Genomic DNA, 27,896 nt, shown 5'->3' on the forward strand with positions numbered 1-27,896 from the left:
AGGTGCCGAAGTCGGCCGAGCGACCACAGCTCTCTACCGCCGCACATCAGCGAACTGCAGCGAGACGAACCGCACCAACCACCCCCCCCCCCCCCCACCCACTCATCCTCTCCAACCCGGAATACTGTCATCTCTAAGAGGGGAGAAGAAACCCGGCAAGAGCCAGAGAGAGAGGACAGAAGAAAGGGGAGCACACTTAGTTTGGTTGCTGGCTGCTGTTGTAGTTCCCACCGCTGAAGTGCGTTTCTCTTAACAAGCGACGCTCCGTCGCTTCCTCTTCTTCTTCTTCTTCTCCATCCGCGAAACTCAACCCGAAACCCCGCAACTCCTGCTCTCTGTCCCGCGCTTCCCGACTTACTACTCTAAACTGTGAGGTGAGCTGCTTTTTTTTATTTTATTTATTTATATTTCTTTACTTTATTGCATTTCAATAGAAACTTCCCCTGCTGTGTTGTTTGTCTGAGCGGTAGCTACGTGAGGCGGAAGTGTAGCTTTCACCTGGCGCTCAGGTGAGTCGGAAACCAGGTAGGCCTAGCGTTAGCTGGTTTAAGTCGGTTTCGTCCACACGCTTGTCAATTTACAAAACGTGGTTCTGACATATTTAATAAGCGGCGAGACTTGTTTTTTTTTTTTTTTTTTAATCCTTTTTGGAGTTAATTTAGTCAAACTGAGTCATTTTATTTTGAAAAGGCCTCCCTAGTGCCACTGTTGACAGCTAGCTGTGTCTCAATATCACATGAGATCACAACATGTAGGTTTCACCGCTAAAACGAAGCTGAAGTTGGGAGCTTTCACGCATTTTGGCTTTTATCTTAACACAGTATCTCCTTCATTTTGTTATTGAAATATGCGTTTCGGGCTTTTATTTTGTAAACAAACAAAACAAATGTTCAGCTTAGCGTTATCTTTCTATATTGATGTCACCTCAGGATAAACAAGCGCAGGCTGAGCTTGCTGCCAAGTCTCCTGTTTGTGTTTTTGGTGTGGACCCAGAGGTTTCACGTTGCGTAATTTCCACACACCCTTTATTATGTCAGGACACCACGTTCAGGGTTTTATAGGAGCTCATTCACACCTCATTGGTAGGTCCCCATCCAGTGCCCCCCCAAGCTGCAGATTTCACCCACACAAGCACGAGCGAATCGCTCCTGGGAACACCGTGAACACTCATCGTTCGTGTCAGAGGTTGTGAAACATCTGCTTTAGGAGCAAGACGGTGAAGTAAATGTGAAGGCATGCTGGAGAACCAGTTTCGACAACAGGGTTCCTTCAGTCACTCCTCAGTGTTTGCTTATCGTTACACGTCTAAATGTGCCTTTGATAGAGTTTTTTTCCGCTGGATACCGGGTGTGTTTAAGAAACCTGATCCATGGGATTGCCACTTTACATTTAGCACTAAAACACAAGGTATGTGGTCATCATCATCATCATCCTCCTCGTCATCATCACACTTGATATTTATTAGGAAGCTCCTGTTAAGCGGGGCGACATTAAGGAAGCAATCTCAATAGCCGTGAGAGGGGATGTAATATTTCATTCCCTTTCTGTTCCGTACGGGGATCCTGGAACATGTGCTTTTGTTCTCCCTTTTCCTCTGTTGGACGCGCCGAGCCGCAGTGGGTGACTCAGTGCGGTGTGGGTGACCTGTTCAGTTTCACAGGGTTGAACACGGTGACCGTGCGCTGGAAAGTGGCAAGCCTTTCGAGCAGGAAGCCCTCGCAGGAAACGACCGCTGCATTGTTGCCCGAAGGCTCAAACCTTGTCTGCAGTCCGCAGGGAGTTTTATAGTCAAGTTTTAGTTTATTTTAGGCTTTTAGCATGCTGGGTTACATTTTATTGCTGCTTCTCCAACATGCAGCGGCTTCTTGCTCTGAGGCCTTTTGTATATTTTCAGCCCTTTTGTACGTTTGCCCAGTCCCAACTCCTAATTAAGATAAACAGACTGACAGAAGAATTGAGGAAAACCAATGCACTCAATTACAGAAAAGTAAAACACAGTGTCGACAGGGGAGAGGAAATGTTTGTCCTAATGTCAGACACTTAGTTCATCACTTTATTTAAAACACACAGAGCGGATGTACGAGTCTGAGTGGGAGACTTATCAACTGTGAGATGTGTCTGTAAAAATGTGACTTCATTCCTACGTTTAACATGTGAGTCAGGCTTCTAGGAAGTTTGCAGGACTGCACCCAAAATAGGGAACATTTTTCATAAGCAACGCCAACTCAAGACATGGAAAATGTCAATATTTGTACAAGTAAATGATTTTCACTTCATTTGTGGAGTCGGGGGAAAAACAGGTGCATCTATAAAAGGGTGAATTCACCAATTTTCAACTTGCCTCCTTGTGATTCTATAGCTCTATAAAAAAAGGAAAGCAGTTTGTAGAAAAACTCCTCCAGATGATGTCATCTGAAGGAGTTTTTTTTTTGTTACAGATGATGTCATGGAGGTGTACTGGAAGTGTCTTCTGACAGAAACTACAGCCTCCTTAGTCAGAGCAACCAGATGACACCACTGAGAGGTGTTTTTTATTTTAGCAGTCAGACAGCATCTAAAGACATGCATTCATCTACGCCCAGAGTTGGGACAGTATGAAGCACATTAAAATTTGGTAACTTAATGTTTTCTTTCCTTTACCCCAAAACTTTAGCATAAGATCACTGAGGTTTTTTCAGGTCTCACTGGCTGGATGCACTAGGAAGCTGCTGCCATTCTCCCTGATCGTTCCCTATATGTTGCTTTATCCTCTTCTCTCTCTACTGCCCACTCACCCCAACCGCTCAAGGCAGATGGCCGCCACCCTGAGCCGGGTTCGGCTGGAGGTTTATTCCTCTAAAGGGAGTTTTTCCTCTCCACTGTTCAGAAATAGTCGGCCATGCAGTGTGTTTTACATAATACTTTCTATCTTAGAGTAGAGAGTTACTCTAGCAACACTCTGCTTTAAATATAGTCTAATTATGTTCAGCCTTTTCTTTTTATATAAAAACTGTGTGTAGGTGTTTTTTTCCACTGTCATAGATACACAATATAGTTGAACAGCGCTTTTTATGCCTAAACATATAGTTTAAAAGTTTTTTTTTTTTGTATCATATAATTACTAAGAAACAAGTTGTTGCTTAAAAACAGGAAATAAAATGATGTATTCATCAAGAATTAGTCAGAGCTGAGGAGTAACATGAGAGAGCACTCACATGTCCTGCAGGTGGATAATGCATCAGATATCGGGAAGAAGTCTCGATCTGTGTTCAGGAAAAGGAAAAAGTAGATCTTGTACCGTGAATTATCTCGTACAATCTCAATTAACTTTGGTTATGTTTTCAGGAAGGGAAGCTGTAAGCTAAGTTGTCCATCTTATATGTACTCAGTTCTTCTTCTCTGCTGTGTATTTTTAAATTTTGTAGTCACTGGAAAAATAAAGTGACTCAATTTGACCACAGATGACTTCATCAAAGTCTATCTGCATTATCTTATACTAGAGATGAATTGAATCATTCCTAATGAGGCTATCCATCACCAGATCACTAATGGATAAATGATAGCGTCACAACCCTTACGTCTTCACACCAAACCTGTCCACCTCCTACTGACTCCCAAGGTTTGTCAAAGCTGCTGATGCACTAACCACACTCTGCGGCTGATTGCTCCGAGGTGCTACCCTTAGCATTTTTCCTATGACATGGGGGAGAAAAAAAAAAGTCGGTACTGGGCTTTTGCTTGACAAGTCTGAGCATGACTTTGTTTACAAAAGAAGAAAATCCTATACTGGTGCATCTGAAAATTAAATTACTGCTGTAGTTTGACTTCAGACCATTATTATATGCTTATATAATGTAAGTACTGTAGGTTTTGTACACTATAGAAGCAACAAAAATAGATTTCCAATTCACTCTGTATGTGTTGTGATAGATCAGTTACGTTTACATGATGCTCTTTGCATTAAACATTTTAAACAAGGTCTGTCTTACGAAGTAGAATTGGTGCGCTGCTTAGTCAGCTAACTTATTTGCAAATTAGCCCTGGCATTTTAGTCTTATAAAGACTTGAATTCAAATCGAGTTACATTGCTCTATTAAATAATTCCACTTACAGACGGGGGGGAAAAAAATTAGATTAACTCTCGAACGGGGTCATATTGTCATTATTTGAAAAGTAATTTAGTTGACAATCGTTCATGTTTTTCTTTTCTTCCCTGCAACCTGTTGCATTTGAATCCCCTGACTGCACAAGATTACTGGAGGTACTTTAAAAGAAGATTTAGTATTTTTATCAATATATTAAGTAATTTCTTCATACGTTTTAGTTACCTATAGCGTCATCTCTGTTCCACCAGCAGGAACAGTTTTGCAACAAACAGTTAAATGTTATAAATACATTAATGTCAGTAGTTTTCCACTCAGGTTTATATAAAATGAATGCAAACTGCAATGAAATCATGTATAATTTCACTCCCTTTGTTTGGACTCTTTAGTATTTCATGTTTGTTGTTGTTGATGTGCTGTTTCTAATGGTGATTTTTAAGTGGTGTGTGTGTGCACATATTCTGTGTTGCCTGCCTCATGCAGTTTTGCTGCAGTCTTGACCTGAATTCATTTGATCTCTTATTAAATGCCCTGCTCGTGATTGGTCAGTGTTGCATGTGATTTGAACCTGCTTCGTTCATGTGCATGAGCTCATAGCTAAATTGAAAACTTCAAGGTCGTCTGAGCTATTGGCTTTGTGACTTCCGCTATGTTGGCTTATTAAATCCAGATCGCTTCAAGAGAACCTGAGTAACTCGCTTGGTGAGAAAGGCCTGCGGAGAGCAGCGCTGAACAAACAAATGATTATCAACATTGGCTCATTTTGGTTGCCAGTTGAGGTCAAGCCTGAGGGGGTGATGTAAAAACATTGTATAAATCAGTTTAAAGAAAATAGTGTAATTCACGGCTCCAAATTTGAAACATAAGCGTGTCAGCAGCCGTCTCGGCTTACAGTAGCCGATGATGTAAACCTGGCTTCCGAACAATATTGTGACCAGCCGGATGAGTCACTTTTTTTCACCTAGGCATGTAAACAAAGCAGATGTGTCATAAATAATTAATTAATTATGACGCATCTATTTTGAATATTTGAGATTAGGTCGTTTGAGTCACATCAGTGAGTACAGTGAGTATGTTCATGTCGGCACAGCCACCTGTGCAGACAATGCGCATCATTCTTTCCCAGCTTATTACTTTTTTCCGTCTGTCTCCCCGCTCAGAAGTTGGGTACAGTACGTGCCGCTGTTGTCTCTGTGCACCGTAACTCCCAAACTAAACCCATGGCTAAAATGTGCTTTTATTACACGATGATGTCAGACAAAAGGTGTCGCGCTTAATCTGATAAGCCTGAAGTTTTATCAAAATGAAATGACAGCAAAAGTGCTTTCATTGTTAAGCAGGGGCAAACATGATGCTCATTGCTCTTAAGTAACATCATACACTTTTAAAATCCAGAAGGGCCAATTACACTTACTAAAACGTAACGCACAGTATGATGTGGGCAGTATTTTTTTTAAGTGGACTAACATAATCCAAATAAAATTTCTAGGACCAGAAAGGCAGCGCCATACCTCAGTCGCAATAGTCACAATAGCAAACATTGTAAAGAACAGTTTGAAATCAGGCTTAGAGAGATTGGGCTGTAACTGTTGACACCCTGCAATTATAAGAATAAAGGTAATAACAATAATAGTGTTATTATAATATAATAATTGATTAAAGGAGTGCATGATAGCTCCTTGTAAGCAGTTTCCGCTTATCAGAGAATTGTGGCACATGAGTAAAGATGATGTTTGTCTGTGTGAAGAGAGCTTATGATGAAACTTAGAGATAGTAACATGTCAGGGCATATCGTAGCGTGTTTTTCCTACAGCCCTAGAACTAATCTCAGAACAGCAGCTCTTAAGCTACTTGGAGCGTGGCAGATTTCTTTTGCTGTTGTTATGGAAGCTAGCTGCCAAGCACAGAGGCAGAGACGCCCGTATATTTAGACGAACCTCGTGCAGCGTTGACCTGCATTGTAAAGTTGGATTGCTGCGAAGTCATCATGAACTCAGGATTCCTGAAATACCAGGATGGTAATGTTGTCCAACTGGTTCTGACTGAAACTTTCTGTGTTCTGGAGTCACAAGAAGGAAGTTTCATTGTTTGTGCAAAGTAGGACATTGTTTTCTCTTGCTTTTTTTTTTTTTTTTAAGATTTATTCTTTGAGGTTTTTTTATTTTTTAAGGCGTGAGGGTCTAAAATAGGATGAATCACCACGTTTCACACAAGAGGGTATTGCTCATTGTTGCCTTTTTGTACTTTTTGTTTTTTTGGTGCTGCAATGTCTGATTTCAGTTTTCCATAAAGTCACAGGATGTGGTTTGTTAGCATTCAGAATGACATAAACAGCATCCTTTACAAAAAAAAAAATCACAATAAACATGTCACATCTTACAGCCTGTGACTGTCTGTACCTCTTGGGGAATTCGCTAATGTAATAACCTAGAGACGGCTTCCACTGCCTCACTCAGCACAAACGTATTCATCCATCAAGCCTCTCTCTCACTCTCTCTCTATCTCAGAGTAGTCTGTGTGCAGAGCTGCTTTCAGAGGTGCACAGAGCACATTCACTGCAGACTGTGTTGGTGTCGAAGCTGCATGGACGGCAAGTTTTACACATTGAACTGCATCTTCAGTGGTCTGTTGTAATGTCCTGCTCGTGTTTAAAAATAGGTCAGCCCAGTCGTCTTTTGTAGTCGAGTTGGTAAAAGAGCGACAATGCAAGGCTTACTGACAAGATGGGGCACAAAAGAAACTTGAAGCAGTGGATATTTAGGCCACATATCACTGACCAACAGCTTCAGTTGGCAGAAAGTCAAAAGCAAAAAGCAGCATGAAAGAGTAGGAATGGCTGCATTTTTATTTTTTATTCAAATATGAGTGAATGTTTGCTGGTATTGTCTATTTCTGTTTTGGCCATGTGTCTCTGTTATTGTGCAGCAGCAAACCTTTTCTGTTTGTTTTATACTCTGTTTAAAAGCCTCTCTTGGCTCACTGTTATGTATTTGTTATTGGATGCATTGTTTTAAATAAGTCATGCATTGGGGAGAAAACTGACTAACCAATAATGACGATAACCAGGGACTGTAGTGCTGCATATAGAGTTATCAGTAGTAAGAACGGATACAGGTGTAGACTGGATAGGAAATTGAAATCTATGCACCTGAATGCTCATGTACAGCTTCCTTAAAGGCCAGCTTATAGTTTGCTAAACCTCCAGTGCAAAGGGTGTTTGTAAAAGTTAATGGATAAGCTTTGTTGACAAGTTCAGTTTGACATCTAACCTAGAGTTCGACTTGGGGGGGAAAAGCAGCTGTAGTATCAGCTTTGTAGTTTATTCCTCTGTTAGCATGAAGCAGCTTTGTCATGCACAATTAGTCAAATGAAAAGAAATGAAACATAGTAGAAGACAGCAGAGTCGTGCTCAGCAGATTGACAGTGAGCTCTATAATGCCATCTGAAATCTCATTTAACTCAGTCTGTCTTTCTCTGTTACAGGCCAGCTGTGTTTTCTCCCCCACCTGGACTTAACTTCGCCATGGGTGGGCTTCTTAGGAGGACAATTGATTGCAGTTGAATATCTTCAATAGAAACAGGATGATGTGGAAGAATTTGTACACAGGGGTCCACCATCCCTTCTGAACCCGTTGCGTGGAGCTTTATGCAGGACCCTCAAGACAACAAGATGACCGAGGTGTGTTCCTTCGTGGTCAGAACTCACCTTGTCAAAAGCGTTTCAATGCAAAGACTTGGATTGTAATTTTTTTTTTTTTTTTTTTTTTTGTTTTTTTTTTTACTTTTTTATAAAATTAGAAACACTGATAAGTAGTAGAGAAGGTGAAAGTCTCTTCTACGTAACTGCAGAAATGGACTAGAAGCCCATGTGTAGAAGGGAAGCTGCTGCAGCTTGTGGAATAACTTAACCCCAGATTATCGGGGAGTCGCTTCTTCAGGGATCGGACCGACGCACCCTGTGGTCTGAGCATACCACTTGTCCAAAGGGAGACCCCGCTATCCAATGGCATGGGTCAAGCTGTTCAGGAGGCCGGGGGGCAACCTGGGGAAATCATACCAGCCGGGGAGCATGCTGTCTCTGGCCCCGACCAAAGGACTGCTGAACGAGCCGGGTCAGAACAGCTGCTTCCTCAACAGTGCTGTACAGGTAGGCCTGTTTATTGCATCCGTTTATTGTTAGTGATGAAGTCATAGCTGCACAAAAGTAAAAATCTAACTTCTTTTGCTAATGTGTAACTTTTTTTTTATTTACTTGCTGCTCCGTTTCCTCTACGAGTTGCACAACGTGTCCCACCCCCTGAAAATACTGCACTTATATATGTAGAAAGCTCAAAGCTTAGTCACTGTCTCAGTCTGTCAGCAATTTACTAATTGACTTGAAGGTTGCTTTTGACCAGTGGCTGGTGAGTTATTCCATTATTGCAGTCAGCCTCACAGTGAGGTCACCCTTGGATACTGTGACTCAGAGATGGAGGCAGCTGATGAGCTGGTTGAAGATGATCGGTACCTTCGGCTTTGTTTCTGTGAGGAAGAGTTTTTCCTCCTACCCATGCCGTGTCCTCGTGACCTTGTGGGTGTTGCATGTGTAGCAACACATTTAAGGATGTTAAGTGTTTACAAAACAAAATATCTCACAGAAAAAAAAAAATCAGTGTGCTTGGTCTTAAGATTATTTTTAGAAGGCAGCTCATCTAAAACAGATGGACCTGCTTTCAGTCAATGATCACCTCGTCCTCTATCCCTTGTGTAGGTACTATGGCAGCTGGACATCTTCAGACGCAGCTTGAGGCAGCTACCTGGACACTTCTGTTTAGGAGATTCCTGCATCTTTTGTGCATTAAAGGTAGGGTGCAGTCACCAGTAGTTAGCAGACTGATATATTTAACAGGATCCAACGCTGAGAAGTAACTGCAGTTCTTATTTGTTTTATGGATGTGGCGTCTCGCTGGGTCACAAATTCCTACTGTGTATTGAGCAGCGGAGGGTGACGTAATAATAAGCAAAATGTCCCTGTAGAGCATGTGCAAACAAGTTCTTGTTCTTGTTCTTGTCTTCAGGGCATTTTCTCCCAGTTCCAGCACAGTCGGGAGCGAGCGCTGCCCTCCGACAACCTGCGTCACGCCTTGGCAGAGACCTTTAAGGACGAGCACCGCTTCCAGCTGGGCTTCATGGATGATGCCGCGGAGTGCTTTGTAAGTTCCTGTGGCAACCCGGCTCTCCCGGGGGAGGGAGACTAGAGTATGGAGAGGGATGTTTGTTTATGTGTGTGTGTGTGTGTGTGTGTGTGTGTGTGTGTGTGTGTGTGTGTGTGTGTGTGTGGGTGTGTGTGGGTGGGTGTGTGTTCGTTCCACTGCCACACAGTCTGGGTAATACACTGCAACAAACTGTTTGGCGAGGTCACTGAAAGAGCTTCTGTCCCTGCCTTCCCCTCCCATCAACCCCTGCCACATTGCCGCTAAATATCATCATGACAGGTTATGTAAGAGTTGTGTTTGAACCTCTCTGTTTTTGTGCTACCATGTTATGTCGCATCATTTCTGGATTTATTTATTTTTTTAAAAAGTTGATTTTATTGTTTTTACATATTGTGTCCAGTGTTTTTTCTTTTTTTTTTCTTCTTGGCCGAACAAAGCACAGTTTGTTTTTCACTAACTGTAGTGTAATTTATTATTTTTCTTTTTGGCTCCAAGCATCAGATCATTAATGTTTCAATCATATTTTTTTTTCTTCAGGCTTAGTAACTTTTTTTTAACAATGCGACCATATACCCTGACAGCACCGACGCATCCTGATTTTTATCACACGATCACTGTTTACCCAGTTAGGAAGTCCAATTACACACAAATGGGTAAACAAAAGAGAGACTTAGTCTGTGGAACAGAGGTGGAAAGGACTCTACTATGTTTGAACACTCGGATTTACAACCATAAATGTTAAGTCCCTTAGATTCTTAAATAAAAAGTTGCTCAAATGCAGTTCAGAGAACAACTTTAATTGCTTTGTTTTTGCTTTTGCCTGCAAAATCCCCTTATACAAAAAAAAAATGAAAATAGTAGCTCTTAACTCTTTTAAGACAGAAGCTCATTTTTTATAGACAATCTTAATTCTTAATCCCATGTGGATCTTTGCCCTTGAGCGTTCACCATGTAATGCACTGGCAGAAGCGCGCTAGTGGAGAATTTATGTGAGGAGTTTCCCAGTGTCAGATTAACAGGCTGTGAAGTTGTGCCTGTAACCTTTGCGGGCCTACCTTTCAGCCTTAATATTTTATAAACTCACAACCACTCAATAGAAACAGGAGAGAGGCAAAATGAAGTATAGCTTGCTCTTTAAATGTGCTCCTTCTGCCGTCAGGTTTACAAAATGACTCCTGAAATTGAACTCATGATATGTAACCGTGCGTCCCGTAGCACAGCGATCTTTCTCCTGGAAATTCATGTATTAGAGTAAAAAATAAATAGCTTCTGGTGCTTATAAAGCAAGTTGACGCTTGTAAATATTCATTCCATACATGATAAATCTCTTTTTCTGTCACAGGAGAACATACTTGAGAGAGTTCATCTGCACATCGTGCCTGAGGAAACGGATGCCTGCACGTCCAAGTCTTGCATCACACATCAGAAGTTTGCGTTGTCACTTTATGAGCAGGTCAGTAAAGGGTCGCACTGATCTGTGAAAAGGTAGCGTTATGTGTTCATTTAGATTTTTTTTTTTTTTTTGCTGTTCATATTGTGTTTGCACAGCCTCTATAGTAATGGAAAAGGAGAACACACACCAGCCAGTGTTCAGATTAAGCAACACACACACACACACATAGGCAGGTACATGAATCACTGTCTGAGACGGTGGAAATCCAATCCATCATGTTTTGATACTGGTTTGCCTCGGTGGAATAAGAAGGGTGTTTCTGGTCATATACCACGGTGCTGCAGCTGCAGTGGTACCAGATAAATCACAGATGGTGTACACATACATTCCAGCACAACACACGCGTCACCCTGCCCTGTGGCTGTGATGCCCATCACCGACTCTGTCTCAGACCAGTTCTATCTCCGAATCAAACAGATAATACGCCTTTGGACTAAATCCCTTAGGGGCACAGTCGGTAGGTTTTGTTCCACCTCGACTTCAGGGCACCCAATCCAGCAAATATTATCAAGGCCTAAATGAGGATTGTCTCAGTCAGAGGGAGATTGATAACTTCAGAAATTAAATTGGATGACTAGTGATGTATGTCGTGTTTAGTTGACACACAGTTTATAATATAATATAAAGTGCCACAGAGAGAAAATGTGTTAATCTCATGCTACGATGTACAAAAAAATCAAAGTGGGTTTATGTCTTATCTCAGTCTTTTGCCAAACGACATGCTGCCTTGATAATGAGTCCTTTGCAGTGGCTACTCATGTTGAAATCACACCTGTGTGTCTTTTTATGGTGACTTTTTTTCTTGTGTTTGTCACCCTGTCGGTCTCTGGCGCTCTCACCTCTGCAGTCTGTGTGCCGTAGCTGTGGGGCATCCTCCGACCCACTGCCGTTTACAGAGCTGGTGCATTATGTCTCGACCACTGCACTCTGGTAAGGGACAGACGCTAGAAAACTTTGCCTTTCCACTGTCACCTGGCCTGAACCTGCTCCCTTTCTGCTTCTCATTGTGTCGTTCTGTATTTTTGCTTCACTGTTTAGCTGCCATTTCACACTACAGGTTTTTTTTAATTCATCTTTTCTCATGTTTCTTCTAACAAATGTGTCTTTCTCAGTCAACAGTCGCTTCATCGAAGAGACGGGGAACAGTCGTTTGGGGAACTGTTACAAGCAGCGAGTACAACGGGGAACCTTCGTAACTGTCCAGTAAGCAAAACTTCTTAAAACTGCATCTTACTGCAGAGATGCACCTGAAAAACCGATATTTATGTAACAAACAGACAACCCTCTGGTGCTCCACTGAATCTAAATGTTTTATTTTTTAAATCGTTGATTTTAATTGTTACTGACGATCTACTTTTGTGGTCTGCTAGTGAGCGGGGTGGCTTACCAGTCATTTTCTATGTTTTTTCCTTTTCCAGAGCAACTGTGGTCAGAGGATTAAGATCAGACAAGTCCTCATGAACTCCCCAGAAATAGTTACGATAGGCTTCGTCTGGGACTCTGACCAGTCAGACCTCACAGAGGACGTTATCCGCTCTCTAGGTCCTCAACTCAGTCTTTCTGCGGTGAGTGTAATTTATTATATTTTTAAACTTTCTTTCTCTTTTTATATTATTTAGTGTCGACCGAAGGCAGGATCTTTTTTTTTTGATGATGATGAATACCTTGCATACAGTGAGAGCATTTCATTGAACTCCTTATTTAACAGTCAAATAACCACATCCAGACTTGATTCAGATTGTCAGTATCCATTTACACAGCTGCTTTTGGTGTGTGTGTGTGTGTGTGTGTTTTTTTTTTTTTTTTTTTTTTAGTATCAGTTTATTTTCGTGCTGTTTGAACATATGTGGGAAATAAAGTGGGGATTTATTTCTCTGTAAGTCAGGGCTGTTGCATAAGCAGTAAACGCCCAATGCCCAGTTGGCCTGCGACACTGATCAAAAAGCCCCTGCTGGCCTTGGTCAGCTTGTCAAAAAGCCCCACCCCTCGTGTGTGTGTGTGTGTGTGTGTGTGTGTGTGTGTGTGTGTGTGTGTGTGTGTGTGTGTGTCTGAGGGAACATGTGGACTGAATGGACGTCACTGAGGACAGTGGAAACAAATGTGTGACTGCCTTGTTTTACTCTTTCTATTCTCACATATTTGACCAGACTTCAAACACAAATGGGTTCATAAGTTAAGTCTTTGAATCACATATTCCCATCCATGTATACTCTGTGTATAATGTGTGGAAAATTGCCACATGACTTCAATATAGTGGATTAATGATGAATGTAAATGTACAATGAAGTTCACAAGCAGTTAAAATTGCAACCATTTAGAATTACTACCTCCCTTATTCGATACCCCTGCAACTCTGCCGTGAATTTTACTTCTACAAAGCAATGATATCAGCTTTTTCAGCTTTGTAATGTTTTGGCCTCCATAAATGAGGGGGGCCCAACAGTAGAAACAACCTTTATTAAAATGCGCTCCAGTATGACTCCACCTCCCGCTATGACCTCAATAATAAAAGTATAATAGTGCCATATTAAGAAATACTAACTACTGTGCCTAATAAAGTGGCCAGTAAGTTTATCTGGCAGCTCTTTCTTGTTCTTTTCCAAAGCTTTTTGAGAATTTGTCAGGCCACCACTCCCACCAGCGTGTCACAAAGGCGTTGATTCATTAGGGAGCAGTTCATGTGACTTGTGTTAGAGGGAGCCCTCCACCCCCTTCATTTTCTTTGAAATGTATTGTTTGAGAGAGTGAGACTGAGACTGAGACTGAGAACTTGTTGTACAGGAAACAACCAAGAAGGGGAAAAAAACAAGTGGCTGTTTTATTACGACTTGCTCCGTGTGTCTACATTCTTTATTCTTATTGATCTAATAAATAAATAAAATCACGAAATAATGCAGTAGTAATAGTCTGTAGTATTAGTTTAGAGTAAAGTACTGCTGCGTGTACGCTGATTTAAACCTGCTCTTATTTGTACTGATCCTCAAATCAATGCCAATACATTCCCTCAGACCTTAATCTATAAGTAGATGGAGTAACTGATACCACCAGCTCTCAGCATCACTCAGCTCCCTGCCCACTTATTGTAGTGTTGATACCAATGAGTAATTGGTGTGTTATATATGTGTGTGTGTGTGTGTGTGTGTGTGTGTGTGTGTGTGTGGACACAGCTCTTCTACAGGGTAACGGATGAGCATGCCAAAAAGGGAGAGCTGGTGCTCGTGGGGATGATCTGCTACTACAGCCGACACTATTGTGCCTTCGCCTTCCACACCAAGTCCTCCAAATGGGTCTTCTTTGATGATGCAACAGTGAAAGAGGTGAGAAAGTGCACGCTGGTGAATTATGAATCCATTAAGTCAGTTTAGTTGATAGACAGAAGATTAATAAGCTACCGTTGTAGTGGGCAATTTAATTGTGGACATCATTTATCAAGGAAGGAAAAAAAAAAAAAAGACAGACATTCAGTGGTTCCTTCAATCCATTCATCAGCTACACCCACTTATCCATTAGTGGGTCGCATGGGGGGGATTGTGGAGCCAATTCTAGCCGACCTCGGGCGAGAGGTGGGGTTCACCCTTTGCAGGTTGCTAATCGCAATCACAAGGCTGGCACATGAAGACAGACGACCACTCACGCTCGCATGCACTGCTCGAAGTTTCTGCACAAATGGGGATTTGCAGGCTTCCTCTGTTTGTGTCAGTTTGCTCCTCCTCCTCATAAAAATGTGCACGTAGGAATAAACCTTCCTTGACAAGCACAGAATATGGATGTTAACTCTCTGAACTCCATCATGAAGTCTTTTTACCGCCCAGTGAGGATCACATTGATTGCCCTTCATGAGCCTGTGGGTTGATGAGCCTTTATGGCACTGAGGAGTTGGCCGCCCACTGCCCCTATTTCTTCTGCAGTTCCCTAACTCTGTCATCATGAAGTACTGCAGTAGAGAAGTGAAGCTTGACCATTAAAGATCTTTTCACCAACCTTTTCACTGGTTATAGTGAAAAGGCTATTAAATATGAAGTGTGTGTGAGAGAGAGAGAAAGGGGTTTATTTTTGTTTCTTTGTAACACAGCCCAGTGCTTCACTGTATATTTGTATACCCCGTGAACCCTTTCATCCATTCTTTCTAGTTTTCTTGATATTGCTTTTCTGTCGGCGCACATCCACGCTCACATCCTGCCTTTTTTTTTTGTTTTTTTTTTTCCCCTCAGCGACTGTGGTGCAATGGCTGGCTGGCTCTGTGTCAATACATCAGCAGCTTGTGCTCTGTGTGTGCACCTCCAGCTTTTCTTTACAGTAGTTTACATATGAAAAAAAACATTGCACACACTGTAACTTGTGCATTTCATTCTCCTGCTGGTATACATTCCTTCATCTGCAATCAGTTTATTGAGTGATGCTGTTCTTTTTAAAATCATCTCTGCAGCATTTCCTGTCTTTATGTTTACTTTGTTTTGCTTTGCATCTTTACCTCATTTTCCTATCTCACCGCCTACCTTCTCCCCCGGCTCTTCCCTCGTCATTTGCTTAATTAAAGAGCACACGAGCATCTGTTAGCCTGCAGTCTGCCTTTGTGGTGCCTTCGTGGCGAGACACGCACCTTATGCAGCTTCGCTAATGCAATTTGGCCTCAGTGTGTTATGGTCAGTCACAGATTGGACAATGCAAATAAAAGTGAGGTTTTATTTGAAAGTCATCAATGAAGTTTCATAAAAATATATAATTTTTGGCTAAGGTTAAGTATTAATACAAAGTCTTCAATTTGTAATAAGACCTTTGTTTTTTTGTTTTTTTTAATCTTTTGCTGTAGATTGGCACCAGGTGGAAAGACGTGGTCACCAAATGTATCAAAGGTCACTTCCAGCCTCTCCTCCTCTTTTATGCCAACCCAGATGGGAGTGCTATCACCACAGATGATGCTTCAAAACAAAACAGCAGCAGCCAGCCTCCGTACAAGACCCCAGTCAATGGAGAAGTGCAAGGTACGATCAGTCATGGTTCTCGCAGTGTATCCCAGTACTGACTCTGTGAACCTTTACTGGAACATGGTCCTTAATGAAGAAAAAACATCAGCAGTCATCATGATGATATTTGAAAATCATTATTAAAATGAATATGAACTATTCCAATAGAAGAATTCTGTTGGCAACATAACTATATCAGGTAAGGCTAGGCGTCACGGGATGCATTTATCATGTCATAAGTTATTAGTGTTGATAAGAGTTAATGTTTTTCTTTGCATTCATCACCATAATCCCATCCCAACTCACCTATTTGATTATAATACCACCCCATAAAATGCTCGTTAACATGATGAGGTGTGCAGTTGCCTCTTTTTTTTTTTTTTTTTTTTTTAAATAGTCTGTGTAGTTATAGGAAAGGTGGAGGATGGGGATGGAGTAAAACAAACAGTCAAATTGCCTCACAGGAGTGTTGCTGAAAAGTTCTGAAGTGGTCTGCCAAGGGAAGGCTAATTTAGAGTCTAAATATTTAGCTTAATATGGTTGGTGCCTCTCGACAAACGCAGCTCAAGTTAAGTGTTTTGTTTAGAACAAATGCAATCTTATGTGTGTTGTTATTATTAAATATAACAATAAAAAAAATTATAAGAGTAAAGCCAGCAGACAAAAAAACAACTCTTTAAAGGGAGTGTAAAATCCCAGATCATTCTGCGTTTGAAGGCAGTAATGTTGGCAGCTGAACATCTCCGCTGTTCGGATGCGATACCCTCGGTTGGGCAGGTTTTTATCCCCTTTTAAAGATCCTCCTCCAACTCTCCTTGCTGGCCGCACATCAGGTGCAAGCTGTGGCAGCTGCTCCCCGCCTGTCCGAGCCGACACAGCTCTGGACAAAACTTAATGGTTGTTTAAACATCTTTTGAACACCAACATTGGATTTTGTCATTTAAATTAAATGTCTTAGTTTCAGGTTCAGTCTTGTTTATCTGTAGTTTCTTTAATGAAAAATATAAAATCCTGCATTGACAGCTTGAAATGTATACATTTTTGTTTCCCCTTTTCTCCTCTGCAGGCTTTGAATCTCCGGTGTCTGCCCCCAAGAAGCTGGATCTCACCAGAGAGAATCTGAATGCTTTGCTGGGCCATAACAATTCGAAACAGAAGGCGCCTTCGACCTTCAGCAGGGGCAGCGCTCAGACCAGCGGAGGACGAGGACCAGGTAAGAGAGACAATATGGAAGCAGCAGAAGTGGGAGAGAGAGTCGTGTGGAAGAGCACGCTGCAAAACTGTCAGTTCGACAAATCATTTAATGAAACCTCTGTATGTCGTGTAAGATACTAGTTTAAAGAGTTTTAAAAGAGAATTATAAACACTCACCAGTCCAAAAGCTTGATATTTGCTTGTAGAAATGGAGACAGACGCAATGAGCAAGAAAATAGAAAGATGAGTCATTTTGTTGGTCTTAGCCTTGAAAGACTGGTTAATTTTTTTTATATTTTTGTCCACAGAGTGGTGACAAACACAGATCTGGTGTAGCAACCAGAGGAAGAGATAATTAAATGTCTTAGCTGTAAAACTAAATCTGTCCTTGTTAGTAATGCAGAAGGGGATTAGGGACCTTTGTTGAGGGGACAGGTTATCAAGAGCTGCCAATTCAGCACATAGTTGTATATGAGTAAGAGACAAATGAAGAAAGAAGATGAAACAAATTATACCTTTTATTATATTTTTGTATTTTATTTGTTGCTACTCTTTGTGAAGGTCCTTGAAATGTGTTTGTATCTTGAAAACTCTCGTTAGTTAAGCTGTGGTGTAGGGAGGGAACGTTGCAGTCAGCACAATAAAATGCCAGTAACTGCACTTTCAAATCATTCAGCTCTGATTCATGTTAACTTTCACATACTCTATTCTTCTCCTTTGTTGCTATTGAAGAAAACACAGTCCTAAAAACAAAACAAAACATGGTTTTCAAAAAAACCCTTTTTCAAAAAAGTTTATTTTATTTATTTTACATGTCCTGTTTCCTTCACACTGATTCCTGTTGAAATCTCAGGCAGCCAACAGAACCGCAGTATGATCATGTTTTCCAGTGCCATGACGAATCATTCGTCTCAAAGTGAATATCTGCCAGAGACAGCAGAGAGAGAAGCCTCCGTGTTGCCATGTTTCCACCCGACTGATTTTCCCCTCCTGTAGCAGCAAATGTAACATATACATCAGCGCAATGACGTGCTGCAGAGTCAGCTTCAATCTACACACTCAGCAACTGCTTTGTGCCTTCAAGGTGCTAAGAGGTGGAAAACGGTGACATGGAAAAGACTGTAGTGACAAGTGATATGTCTGTAGACTGAGATAAAAGAAAAGTGTATATATGTTTCTCATGGTCTGCCCTTTTGATTCATCAGAAGTTGCATTGTATACTTGCCCACATGCCACTTGCACAGTTTCTCTAGTGATGGATTGTAGAAATTGCCTGATGGTAATACCTGACATCTATTTTATCATTATTATTATTATGTTGGTTTCTTTTTAGTGAAAATTAGCATTGGTGATCCCAAGAGCCGGCTCAGGGAAATCTCCAGAGAAGTTGCCCATAAAGCAGGAGAAATGAGGGCGATATTTCCAACGCGCAAAGACCCTGACAGGGCCGCTCAACGCAGGGCGGAGACACGCCACAGAGGTTAGTCACACACACACATTATTTTGATCTGTAAATGTGGACTGCATTCGCAATGCAACATACACTTGAACATTGCCAGGCTTTATGATACAAAAGGCTAGCCTTCAACATCCCCAGCCCTTATGTAACCCTCAGTTCGGGAGCAATGTGTCAGAAAGGGGATTAAGTGCTGACGTCTGTCGAAGCCTGCCTTCATCCCACTCTCTCTCATTCAGAGCCACTGGTTCCCCCTCTCTGCAGTCCACATGGACAATTATAAACAAATACTAGAAAATGGGTAGGGAAGTAATGTCATTTATTTAAATAGTGACTTTTAAACTGCAAACATTTTAATTCCTGCCACTAGTTTTCTTCTGTTAGGCTAGTGGCATTGCTGTCATAAAAGATGAGGCTCGATTTGGTGACGCTACTGTTAATTGAAGTAGTATAAATTCACCACAGCACAGATCGTGCTCAGGCTACCACTTTACAAAAACGGAAAAAAAGAGTTCTAGTCAAGAAAATCTTAAGCAACATTGCCACTCATGTTGAACCGGAGGTTTTCTAAACTATATTTGTCTGTGTTGTTGCAAACAAGTTTCAGTTCCTCCTTGTGGTGATTTAATTCTGGCACACAGTCAGCAAAATCCAAATCTAGGGGTCTGTGAAGCAAAAGTATCTTCTTAGGAGTCCACCCACCACCACTGTACGTCTTTTCAAATTAAATTGTTTTATGGATTTCCATTATCTCAGTCACATCATTAGGTGCTGGTCATAAATGTGTTCACAAAAGTCCACCTATAGTTGAGTGAACCAGTTTCCAGGAAGGATGTCTGGCCATATATTTTGAGAGTGGCTATTATGGCTGGAAGCGTCCTTGAAATAGCAGACACAGATCCGCACCACACACACACACACTATCATGTGCAGACATGTCACTTGGCCACTTGGGAAAACGCACACACACGTATGTGCATATACCCAGATACACACAGCACCATAGTCTGTCCTTTTATATCATTTGTTCACGACCTGGTTAAAACCTTCACCTGTTGGTTGTAATTTAGATCATCCTGTTTTCTGCAGACATAAATGCCACCAACCCTGTTGTTGTCGTGTGCTCCCCTCTCTTCCTGCTCGACCTGCTGTGTTTTTTAGCACAGCTTTGTGTCTTGGTGTGGGGCGGTGTCGGTGACAGTCAGATTTTGATTTCAACTGTGTACACTCTTGGCAACGAAGTGAAACATCACCTTTTAGAAAAACATTTTACATTTCAATCTAAAGCATTTGTATTACTTATTTCTTGACTGAATGTAAATAAATGTTTTTTGTAAAATTGATCTGTTCTAATACTGAATAAAATATGTACATTTAGTAAATACAGTATTTTTAACATATTTCTGAAACTTCTCCTCTTTTTTAAAAACTCAGATCCAGGTCAAGACAGGAACTTGTCCCGCTCTGCCTCCCCTCCAGAGAATGGCTTCAGGCAGCACTTGGAGACTCGACTGTACAGCAGCCAAGGAAAAGGTCCCATCAGGACTGAGAGAACAGCCCATATTGGTGGTCGGACCTCACATGAACCCCCTCGATCTAACTCGAGGGTCCAAGTGCTACCCACTGGACCCGCTGTCAGCAGTGGATATCACAATCGGAAATTAGACCACCTCTCTAATGGATATGATACTGACAGCAGCCAAGACTCCCGAGAGCGTCCTGCAAGTGGAGGGATCAGCCGCAGCAGGGCCGGCCGCCCGTGGAAGCCCATGCGGGAGGCACTAAATGTGGACAGCGTTTTAAGCGGCGTGGGTGATGGTAGTTCTTTGAATAATGAGCCAAGGCAGTATAGCCCCCGGAGAAGACCCAGCAGCCAGTCGCCCTCTCGTGGCCGAGAGCAAGACGGAGAATTTACATGGGGAGTCCGGGAAGAACGTAAACCCAAGAGTCTAATGACCATCTACGAGGACGAGCAGAGGAATGAAACCGGTGGGAGCCGAAGCTCTCTGGATTCTGACGGCCGGGGAGCCTACAGTGACAAGGACCGGCCAAAGAGCACGGCAACTCTGAAAGTGCGGAGCGACAACTGGAAGATCCAGAGAACTGAGTCTGGATATGAAAGTAGTGACAGACTAAGCAATGGCTCAGCAAATCTTGACTCACCTGTGGTAGAGAACCTCTATTCCACTGACCTACAGCCCATACATGAGCTGCATCCAACATGGTAAATAAACTTTTAAGTCTTATGAGTGCACACGACTTGGCACTGGAACGTATGACGCAGGAATGGCTATGACACCGTTTTTGCTGCGTGATGCTACTGTCACCATGCCGTTTTGTCAGCCAGACTCATTTAAGGACTTCAGTCTCGAAAGTGCTGCCATTTTTAAATAATTAAACATTACAAACAAACTGCTCTAAGAATAGAACGAGCCATTTAACATAAACGCGCACGAGGCAGATACGGCAGCCTTGTTATGCTGGGCTGTCATTTGTTGGCTTTGTAGTGCAGGTCGTGTTTTGAGATAACGATCCCAACTAGCTGACAACTCCTGCAGTCGAAGGGGAGAGAGCCGGCACATAGCTGACATCCTCAACTGCTGGTGCATTATTCACGCTCTCTCCTGACAATATATTGGTAAAGTGCTCCTTTCATTATTAATTAACATATGGTTAAGATGTATGAAGTCGCTGAAAACGTAAAACAAATCCAAATTACTTTAGAGAAACGTTCCCACGTTATACTGGAGATAGAAAGCATGGCAATTAAAACAGGAATCTGCAGGTGCCAGATGGCAAAGGGGGGAGAAACAGAAGCATCTTTTTGTTTTCACATCCAAAAAGCTAATATTGCAGGGATTAGCATCCGTTTTCACTGTGAATCATTCATAATAAAATATACATATGTAGGCTGAGTTCATGAGTTTATTTCCTCTTGTTTGCTCTCAGCATGGATCCATCTTAATCATTTTAAGTGGCTGGTAAAAGATCATGCTTTGGAATATCTCGGGGCCAATCCACAACAACACATGAATAATCGAATGTATTTTGTATTTTAGGGATCCCTTCCCTCAGAGAAGAGGTGACGATTTGAAGGCTGACATATTGCACTGTACACTCCCCACTGGTACGTAAACCAGTCTCACTTTGTCTCAGTTTCATATCTCTGTGCACCAACATCTGTGTTGTGACAATGTCTGATGACTCTGGGCTTTATGGGTGGAGTGTGCCGGCGCTCCACAGCGGAGAGAGGTGGCATTTAAAGCATGTGTTCAGGAAAAAAAAGTGAAGAAGAACAGGCATCCTCTGCACTAACAGAGTGAAGCGGCAGTCTTTTAGCAAGGCCTGTCCCTGACATTAAAGAAGTTTGCCCCACCCGCTAGACTTCCGCGTGTTGTAAGAATCTGAAACATTATGATACTACTCAGCAATTTCCTTGATTTATTGTTTCATCAGTTTTGTTAAGGTCACAGCCTGATTGAAGGGATACTGTATGGAAATACGTGCGCTCTGGTTCCTCATTGACTGGCCTTGACCTTTCTTTCCTGAGGAAAGCTTATGTTATGCAGCATGCATGGGAATGTACACGGGCTTAAAGGAAACATCAACTGAACTAGAGCACAAGCCTTGGATCTCAAAATTTCATTGAGCAAATCTAGCAAAACATGCTATTTCTTTAAAAATGAGTTGTCACATTCAAGGCTAAATGAAATACTTAAATGTTTTGTTTGTATTAGGCTGTTCGACCTCACACGCTTAAAAATGAAAATGAAAATAGAAAAAGAATGGAAAAACCTCAAGGCCTTTAGAAACAGAAAATTGCAGCAACGCTTTGGATACATGTACTATTTAGGACAAGGAAACAGTAAAAATGAAGAACTAGGAACTTCAAACATTAGTCATGTTGCAAAATTGCGACGTTTTTTTGTTTTGTTCCTGAGGGAGATTAGATAGCATCAAGAGAACTAGGAGGTTCGTCTCCAGTGCACCCTTCACATTCTTCAAGAAGTAATATATCTTTAAAATGAACAGTCTGTAGGGAGGAAAAGTCTTATTAATTCACAGAACAGGAACACACGGAGTTAAAGCTGAATAAGAAGGGGAGGCGAGTGAACTTGTTGGGGCCTTCCAGCTGTGCCCAGCTGCGCAGAAAATGCCATGGCCAGGTCCTGTCAGAAGGAGGTATTCAAACAGGAGGGAAACAAATTGCCATTTTGTAGCTCTGCGGTTATTTCAGCCTTGTGAAGTGCTTAAAGGAGGACATAGGAAGAGTAGACGTAAGCAGGAGCTGGTGTTTGACCTGTCTTTGGATAAGAGTTAAAGTAGATATTACCACTGTGGTGTAAATATATAGTATTGCATACTGGTCTTATTGGGTGATGATTGTTGATACTACTGCTACAACTAATAATATGAATTATTATTGTTATTATTATTGCATGTCCTTAAGTTCAAAACTGATTGGACAAACTGTAGGTAGGTTCAGGTTGTTGCCCTCTAGTGCCTTTAAATAGACAAAACAGTTTCTGTTTGGACTTGGAGTAGTTTTTTGCGATAGTGTTGATGAATTTAATGAATTTCAGCAACGGCCGATTAGTCGATTGGTAGCTTAAAAATCCCTCATAGGCCGTTTGAGGTCTCAGTAGCTATTTTAAAATCAGTTTGGGATATTTATTCCCTGCTGTCTGCAAATTGTATTGACAAGCTGCAGTAAATGTGTCCAAAGTCAATTTGGCCCGAGTTCAGTGGTAGTCTGGCGTGAGCTGTAGTTTCAGAGAAGCCTGGGCAAATTCATTCCAGTAGTCCATTAAAGTCCAAAATCCTTTCTAAAAGCACGTTTGTGTTGTGTGCTGAGGGAGGAGTTGTGAGGAGCAGACATGACATTTTGACCACAGGCATCCATGCTAACGATCATTTGCAGCAGCAACGAAAAAGGCCTGAAGTCTAGATCGCAGCAAAATGGTATAATGGTGGGAAAGCTCCCGGCCGTGAGACTGTCAGGAGAAGAGGGGGAGAATTCCTCAAAAACATTTCAGCCCACTATCTCGACAGCACATCACGCACACACTTTACTTTACAGACCTCATGGACAGCCAACAGAAACGCACTTATGGATGTGTTTACAGTTGTCAGTATCCTCTGCAAAATAATGATTACATAAGCAGAAGGAGTCGCGCACGTAACTTTGCCCCCATGCTCGAATACATCTCTCAAACTGTTGTCGGTGTGAGGTGAATATTGTGCTAAGGTGGAATCTCCAATGCCTCTCTCGACGTCTGAATCCAAGGTTGTTTAGCTCGGAAAGAGATGAAAAGGAGTCACGGCGGATTTTATCCTCTATCCCATTAAATGGATTTATTGTCTATTGTGTTTGTTTGCATACATCCGCAGCAGTGCATGTGTCCATCAGTGAGCATCAGTTGATGCCACAGGATGAGCTGATATTAATGGTCAGTTTTCATCTTCCTGTTGACCCTTTTTCAAGTTCAAGTCCATAAGAAAAGCTGAACTGCGAATACGCATCAAAGTCTGATTGATGTTGAAGACTTTTAAGCACCCCGAGACAGCACAACACAGAGAACTACAAATCTCAACTTGACAGCCTCAGAACTGAAATGTGTAGCACTTTTTTTTTTGTTTGTTTGTTTTTTTTTATTTTATTTTGATGCATCAACAAAACTTCAAAGGCCTGTCAGGAAATTTTGCATATACAATTTCCCAAAACCTAGTTAGGATTTGCTTTCATGGTCTGTATAGAAGCACATTTTGTATTTCCTCCGGGTGTTAACACTGACAGTTGGAATAATTGAAATGACTTTGAATCACTTCTCAGTTCCCCACAGTGAAGCGTCCTGAATAACTTTTTAGTGGATAACGGCAGCGCACAAACAGGTGTCTTCTCTTGAACTTTCTCAAGAGTAATCCTTTATGTTGGAATGGGATCAGAGACAGGTCTGTGAGTGATTTACTTCAGGAGAGTATCCCCTTTAAATGCTGTATATATATTTAGTAGCGCACACAGCATGAGTCTTAATAAATCAGCCGCTGGCTGCGCACAAAACTTTCGCACGTTGAGGTCTTGTAACTAAACAATCTTGCCCCTAGCTCTTTTTGATATTCAGCTGCTTTCTCCTTGAAGCTTTCTTGTGGCAACGGAGCAAGTGACCATGAAGACAAGTGTTTTGTTTTTTTTGTCATTTCTATCTTTTTTTTTTAATTATTATTATTATTTATTGAGAATGATATTGTTACAGTTGCTTGCCAACATTGCAGTTTAACGGCATCAAATTGTGAGTTGCCACATGGACTTAGCGGCTTAAAAATGCAATAGTGTTGTGGAGGGGATGTGGAGTCTGGAGTCTGACCCCGGCGTAATTGCATGCCAGCACAAAGGATTTAGCCACTAATGCTTTGAGAGAGCACAGGAGGGAGGAAAAAAAAAAAAAAAAAAAACGAGGGTATGCTGACGCATCACAGATGGTCTTCAGCCACTCACTCTCTTTCCTTGTCCTGTTAGTCAGCTGTTGTCTGTCTCGGGCCTTGTAAATCACACCCACCCTGCTAACTTGGCTAAGCTCCACACAAGCCCCCGCCCAGGGATGGGTCTTTAAACATGTGTTTATGTTGCTCTAACGGGTGAAATCGGTTTGTTATCTCCACACTGACGCAGAGTGCTTCCTTGACATCGCAAGGAAGTCTTGAATCTCGATTGGAGTGACCTCAATAGACCCGCACATATTCTTTACTCTTTTCCTTTTAACTCTTTTTATTATTAGTTTGTGCAACGTATAAATCAGCTAGAGTTCATTCAGGGTCTCTACTGCTTTATTTGTACTGTTAGCTCAAAGCTAACAGGGCCTCGATATGAACCCAGATTCCCTTTGAGGGGCCACGTTCTTTGGCTGGATCAGACAGTCAGAGTGGTACACAGGGGGCCTGAGGGCGCTCTGCCAGACTAGCTGCTTTGATACTTCCTCTCCCAGCACCAGGCAAAGGGCCTCACCGTGACCCCTGTTAGATAACACGTCTTTTCTGCACAAATATTGTTGCTGTGTTCAAATAGAAACGCATGACAGATGTTACTTAGCTCTGTTTTTTTTTTTGACCATCTGGTAGCGATGGCTGTGAGTTTTGTTGTGTGTATAAAATGCTCATGAGCTTTCGTCTCTGTCCAGGTGAAGATGAACGAAAATCTGCAGACATACACGAGATAAACATCGTCTCTGCTCAGCACATACAGAGGTAAAACATCTCTGCCCAAATAAAACATATCTCACTTGATTGAGGAAAGGTCATCAAATTACTGACAGTTGTGTTCTTGCACAGAAGGAGAGCCTTCCGATACACTCCTGGGGTCTTGGAAAAGAGCGACGGTCCGGACAGTGAACCGGATGACAATGCAGATTGTAGCCCCGGGAGCCCCGTGCCTCCATACTTGGCAAAGACCAGCAGCTCTGAGTGGAACAGCTCAGACGACCTTGCAGGACCCTTTTCTGAACAAGAGGAGACCGGCACTGTTGCCCACATAGACACTCTTTTGCACAACTGTCCCCCACCTTTACCCCCCAAGACCTTTGGCAGCAGTGACGCTGACCCATCTGGCATCCACTTGCAACCACCGGAGGTGCCAGCACGGTCGAGCTCCCACAGTGAACCCAAAAATGGCTCGTGCCCCCTCTCGCACACCGCCCTCCGCCGGTGGATTGAAACGCCCACCGAGCACAGGCTTTCATCCGACGCCAGCTCCAAGTCGGGGTCATCAGACCAGGACAGGAATGATCTGTCGGCCAGCGAGAGCGATGAGAGGTTACCTAGTCCAAAGCCTGCACACGATGATGATACAGACGCCGCGTCTATGGCAGATAGGGCTTTCCCCACCACGTACTTTTCTGTGGATAACTGTATGACAGACACTTATCGGGCCAAATACCATAAGAGGCCTGCCATGTACATGAAAGCAGAGGACCACACGTCATCAGGGGAGAGTGACATCGAAGGGAGGCTGCACCTTTCAGTGGATGTACAGCCCCCAGAGCTTTCCAAAAGCAGAACAGAGCCAGGTATACAACAACACAGTATTCCAGTTTTAACACCACACGTGCTACTTGAATGTTTTCATTTAGTCTTTGGCTTTTGTGTTGCAGGCTATTCTACGACCAAGACCACTGCAAAGTGGAATCCAGTTACTCCGAAAGGACTTGACGAGCACGGTTTCCTCTGATTTTCACCACTACACACCTTGAATGATCCAGTGACTGGATGCACACTAGGGCCGCTGCACAGTTTTGACTCCTTCTAACTGGGACGTGCGTTCGCTTATGAACTTGCATAACAGGAAGGTGGATGCCAAAGAGATTGTGGAGGGGAAAAAACAAAAACACGACAGGTGTCCTCAGGAGCTCTCTGTGGCTGTTTTTGGTTTGAACTACTAAAAGCTTTGAATGAATAGTGAATTTGCACAGTGGCTAGCACCAGAAAGGTACAGAAAAAGCAAACAGGCCTAAAAGCAGAACGGAGCCGTTCTGCTGTTGATCACGTTCGGACTTTTGGAGCTCAGAGGAAAAAAAGGTCCATTAGCAAAGAATGTGTCACAAAATGTCACTTTACCACACAAGAGATTAAAAGATTTATTTAATTGAAATAATAACTTTCTTGCAGTCGTACGTTCTCACACTGTGTCAGGGAACGCTTTTTATTTGTTTAACTTCTCCCACTACAGTGTTATGAGTTGTCTGCCCCAGTTCTGTCTCTTCCTGACACGGGTTTCAAAGAACTAGTAATATAAACAAAGTGGTTTATTGCGGTTTGGAGATTTGGAGATGTAATTCTACATACCCGGGCTCTCCTTTTCACACAACTTAAAAATGGATCCACATAGATATGAAGCTTGAGGACGCCCGCTTGGTTTCCACAGGTCACATTGCGGATTCCTGGATTCGTGTTTAATGATGTCAGCAAAATACCTGCAATGTTTGTTTGTTTGTTTTTGTTAGTTTTGCCCTCTGTCAAACATTTACCAGAGGAAGTCTGATTTATCAACATAACTCTACCCATGTGGATGTCCAGAAGCTTTATGAGGCGATCGGTAAATGTCTTTAAAGCGACTGCATGTTCAGTAGAAGAGCGACTGCGAGTGTCCTCACATGCCCACATGTGGTCGTTTGCACATATTTACTATTTAATATGTTTTTGCACTGTATTTTGCAGTCATTCTTTTTCACACTCCTTTAACAGTTATAATCTTATTTTATTTTCTTTAGCAAAATTAACAGATTTCCGAGTGTGTTTTTTTTTTTTTTTGATTGTTTGTTTGTTTGTTAAAGTAGCTTCTACAAGCAGCAAGTCTGCACTGGTAGGAGATGGACGTGGTTTGCTTTTTTGTGGAGGGTGTTATTAATAATAACATATTGTAAATCTGACTTTTTGTTTGGAAGGGGGGGGGGGTGTCATAATGTTTTATATACTGTATGCAGCAGGCTCTTATGCCCAGTGCCTTTTGTATTTTTTTGTATGTCGATACGAGATTAAATTGGAACCATGGTTTGTACAATA

General features: G+C 42.1%; 1 protein-coding gene across 3 annotated transcripts; it reads left to right on the plus strand.

Annotated features, from left to right (window-relative positions):
- Nucleotides 1-27,896, plus strand: LOC113157361 (inactive ubiquitin carboxyl-terminal hydrolase 53). Of its 3 annotated transcripts, none has more exons than XM_026352805.1 (17): nt 1-374; nt 7,566-8,229; nt 8,833-8,925; nt 9,140-9,274; nt 10,620-10,730; nt 11,578-11,660; nt 11,843-11,933; nt 12,149-12,295; nt 13,898-14,047; nt 15,541-15,712; nt 16,761-16,907; nt 18,222-18,368; nt 19,779-20,568; nt 21,404-21,471; nt 25,520-25,586; nt 25,671-26,404; nt 26,489-27,896. In XM_026352805.1, the coding sequence occupies exons 2-17, from the start codon at nt 8,086-8,088 to the stop codon at nt 26,563-26,565; spliced, it is 3,156 nt and encodes a 1,051-aa protein (XP_026208590.1). In that variant the 5' UTR covers nt 1-374; nt 7,566-8,085; the 3' UTR covers nt 26,566-27,896. The 3 variants fall into 3 exon arrangements, with proteins under 3 accessions (XP_026208590.1, XP_026208592.1, XP_026208591.1); XM_026352807.1 differs by having other exon boundaries at nt 25,674-26,404; XM_026352806.1 differs by having other exon boundaries at nt 1-369.

This window comes from Anabas testudineus, chromosome 18 (genome assembly GCF_900324465.2).
Source record: "Anabas testudineus chromosome 18, fAnaTes1.2, whole genome shotgun sequence".
Taxonomy (NCBI): Eukaryota; Metazoa; Chordata; class Actinopteri; order Anabantiformes; family Anabantidae; genus Anabas; species Anabas testudineus.